This window comes from Ovis aries, chromosome X (genome assembly GCF_016772045.2).
Source record: "Ovis aries strain OAR_USU_Benz2616 breed Rambouillet chromosome X, ARS-UI_Ramb_v3.0, whole genome shotgun sequence".
NCBI lineage: Eukaryota > Metazoa > Chordata > Mammalia > Artiodactyla > Bovidae > Ovis > Ovis aries.
Window position 1 is genome coordinate 90,351,270 of NC_056080.1, and position 2,381 is coordinate 90,353,650.

The 2,381-nt window shown below is 44.5% G+C and overlaps 1 protein-coding gene across 1 annotated transcript; it reads right to left on the reverse strand.

The window, feature by feature from the left end:
* Window positions 1–334: 334 nt before the first annotated feature.
* LOC114111370 (spermatid nuclear transition protein 3-like) lies at window positions 335–1,006 on the reverse strand. Its single transcript, XM_027963142.3, has 2 exons — window positions 890–1,006; window positions 335–709 (listed from the first exon to the last, which is right to left on the reverse strand). The coding sequence occupies exons 1-2, from the start codon at window positions 1,004–1,006 to the stop codon at window positions 494–496; spliced, it is 333 nt and encodes a 110-aa protein (XP_027818943.1). The 3' UTR covers window positions 335–493.
* Window positions 1,007–2,381: the final 1,375 nt, after the last annotated feature.

Consider the following 2,381-nt stretch of genomic DNA (forward strand, 5'->3'; position numbering starts at 1 on the left):
CCCATGTGACAACCTCTTCCTATCTGGGTCTGGCAATCTAGACCCTAATGTCATTCCACACCCCCAAACAAAGGCAAAAACACCACACCACTACTCCTTGCCACTGAGATCAATTGTTAAGCAGGGTTATCCATCTTCAGTGCAGACTCCTGACCCAATCCAGACCTCTACTGTCTGGCTAACTGGGGACCTGAGGGTCTGTTCCCCAACCCCTCGGGACCCCATATCCCTCCCGTCTCCAGTGCCCACCTCTTCTCTTCTTTCCCTCCATTCCATCAGAAAATTCACACACACAAATATCTTTTCACCATTTGATGTTTATTTTAATTGCAGCCATCAGATTACTATGTTAGTGTGGGAGTCTTTTCTTGGTTGGCCATTTCTAAGAAAGCAGACCTCTGGAGACAATTCTAAACTGTTCGACCTTTTCTATTCAGTTACTGGCTGCCCACGTTGTACTTCTCCAGGGTCTCTTATTCTGGGGTGGCTGAGCTTATCTTCTCTTTTGATTTTGCCTCCTTCTTGGACTCTGCCTCATATTTTGGTACCTTTTTCGGCTTTGATTCAGTTTCTTACGTCCACAGGAACAGAAAAAACAGTTTGGTTTTCTTGTTTTCTTCACCTTCTTTGATTGAGTGGCATATGATCGGATTTTCTTTCTCATGGTTCCTTGTAGAGGTCTTCTCACCCTCATGGTCGTATTTCGTGCCTGGAAAGACAAGACAAGGGTATTAGTTTTGAGGAAAGAAATGAAAACTGAGTTGGAAGGGAGATCTCATGAAAAGGGATGTGGGCTGATGAGGACTTTTGTGGCAGACAGGGGCAGTGTAGAGGTCTTGGGCAGCAAAGTCAATGGAGAACATGGGGAGCTTAGTTGGAATCATCTTACCTTCACACTGCCTCTGTACCTCCGTTGACAAAGGGTCTTCTTTTTTCCATTCATCTTTGAAGCAAACCGCATTGCAACTCTTCTTGACTGCCGTGGCTTCCTGGTTACCTTAGTCATGATGATGCCAAGAAGTGGCCTAACCTTGAATCTCTGCCTCTGACCTCCCTATTTATACCCTTTCAGGACAATGAGGAGCCACACCCTTCAATCTGATTGGTCAGTTAGGCGCTACTCCAGCCAATAGTAGCTTGGGGGGCTTAGACATCACAATGTACCACTGTGCCCATCAACATGGGCTAGTAGATGCTGAGGGAGGCCATGATATAACTTCTCCACTGCTGACACCTCTGTGTGTCTGATTCTGGGCAGTGGTGATTCAGGGGCATGGTGTTTCTCCTCATGATCTTCAAACTTCCTTTCAGTTCCCTTTATCCTTTGACTTATATGTTCCACTTCAACACTCCTGACTCCTTCATCCCTCTATAAACATCTGCCAAACGCTTTCTGTCCCACCTCAGCCTTTCAGAGTACTCTAATCACTTCATCTCTAGACCACCTTCTGCCTGTCAGGGGTTCCTGAGGGGCTTAAGGAACTTAAGAGCAAGCACTTAAGGTGGAAAAAGGTAATTAAAAACAGGTTGGGTGTTTTATCTACTATGATGAGCTTTAGCGACCCCCAGACTTGATGAACCCTCAGTCTGTTGCCCAAAGTTTAATACACAGTCTCCATAAGATTACACATCAGACCAAAAACAGTTTTAAATGTCTCCTCCACTAAAATTTTGTGGGACACTTCAACTCTCCTACTGAGCAAGGAGACTCAACTTACACCATCTACCAGAAATACATTCCTAATTATTTTTTTAAAGGAAGATGCTCAAAGTCAAGAGTCAGTTCACCACTGTATCACTAAGTCTTGACTAAATCACATCCCCAGTCATCCCTCCTTGACAGTTATCAGTATGTAGGGCCCATTGCAGTGCTGACCAATAGCTGAGAAGGATAAGTACCTGTAGGTAGGTCATTGATAGTTGGTTGCTTGTGGGTGGGGCCAGTGAGGCACTGACCAATGGCTGAGCAACTCCTGTTGCCTAGTAACAGGATGCAGAGTAATAAGGCGCAGCAATGGCTGCCTGTGAAGGGCTGTGCTCATGCTGCTCTGTTACATAAGGACACTTTGGGTCCAGTGTGCTGGAATCTTTTTGATTGACTCCTTTCCAACCTCAGATTTTGATTTCACATAAGTATTTAACTTTTGCATATCATTCTTTTCATTATATTCCCAGGCATACCTGTCACCAGTGCTTATCTCTATGCCCCTCCAACGGCTGCCACTTGATCACATGATTAGCATAAAGTATAAATAGTTCAAAGCCAACAAGAATGTGAAGTCTAGCCCATTTTGAAAACTACTTTGACAAACCTTAAATTCACAGTGATTCTCATTCTATTTACAGTGTAACAGAACAGGATGAGCACAGCCCTTAACAGG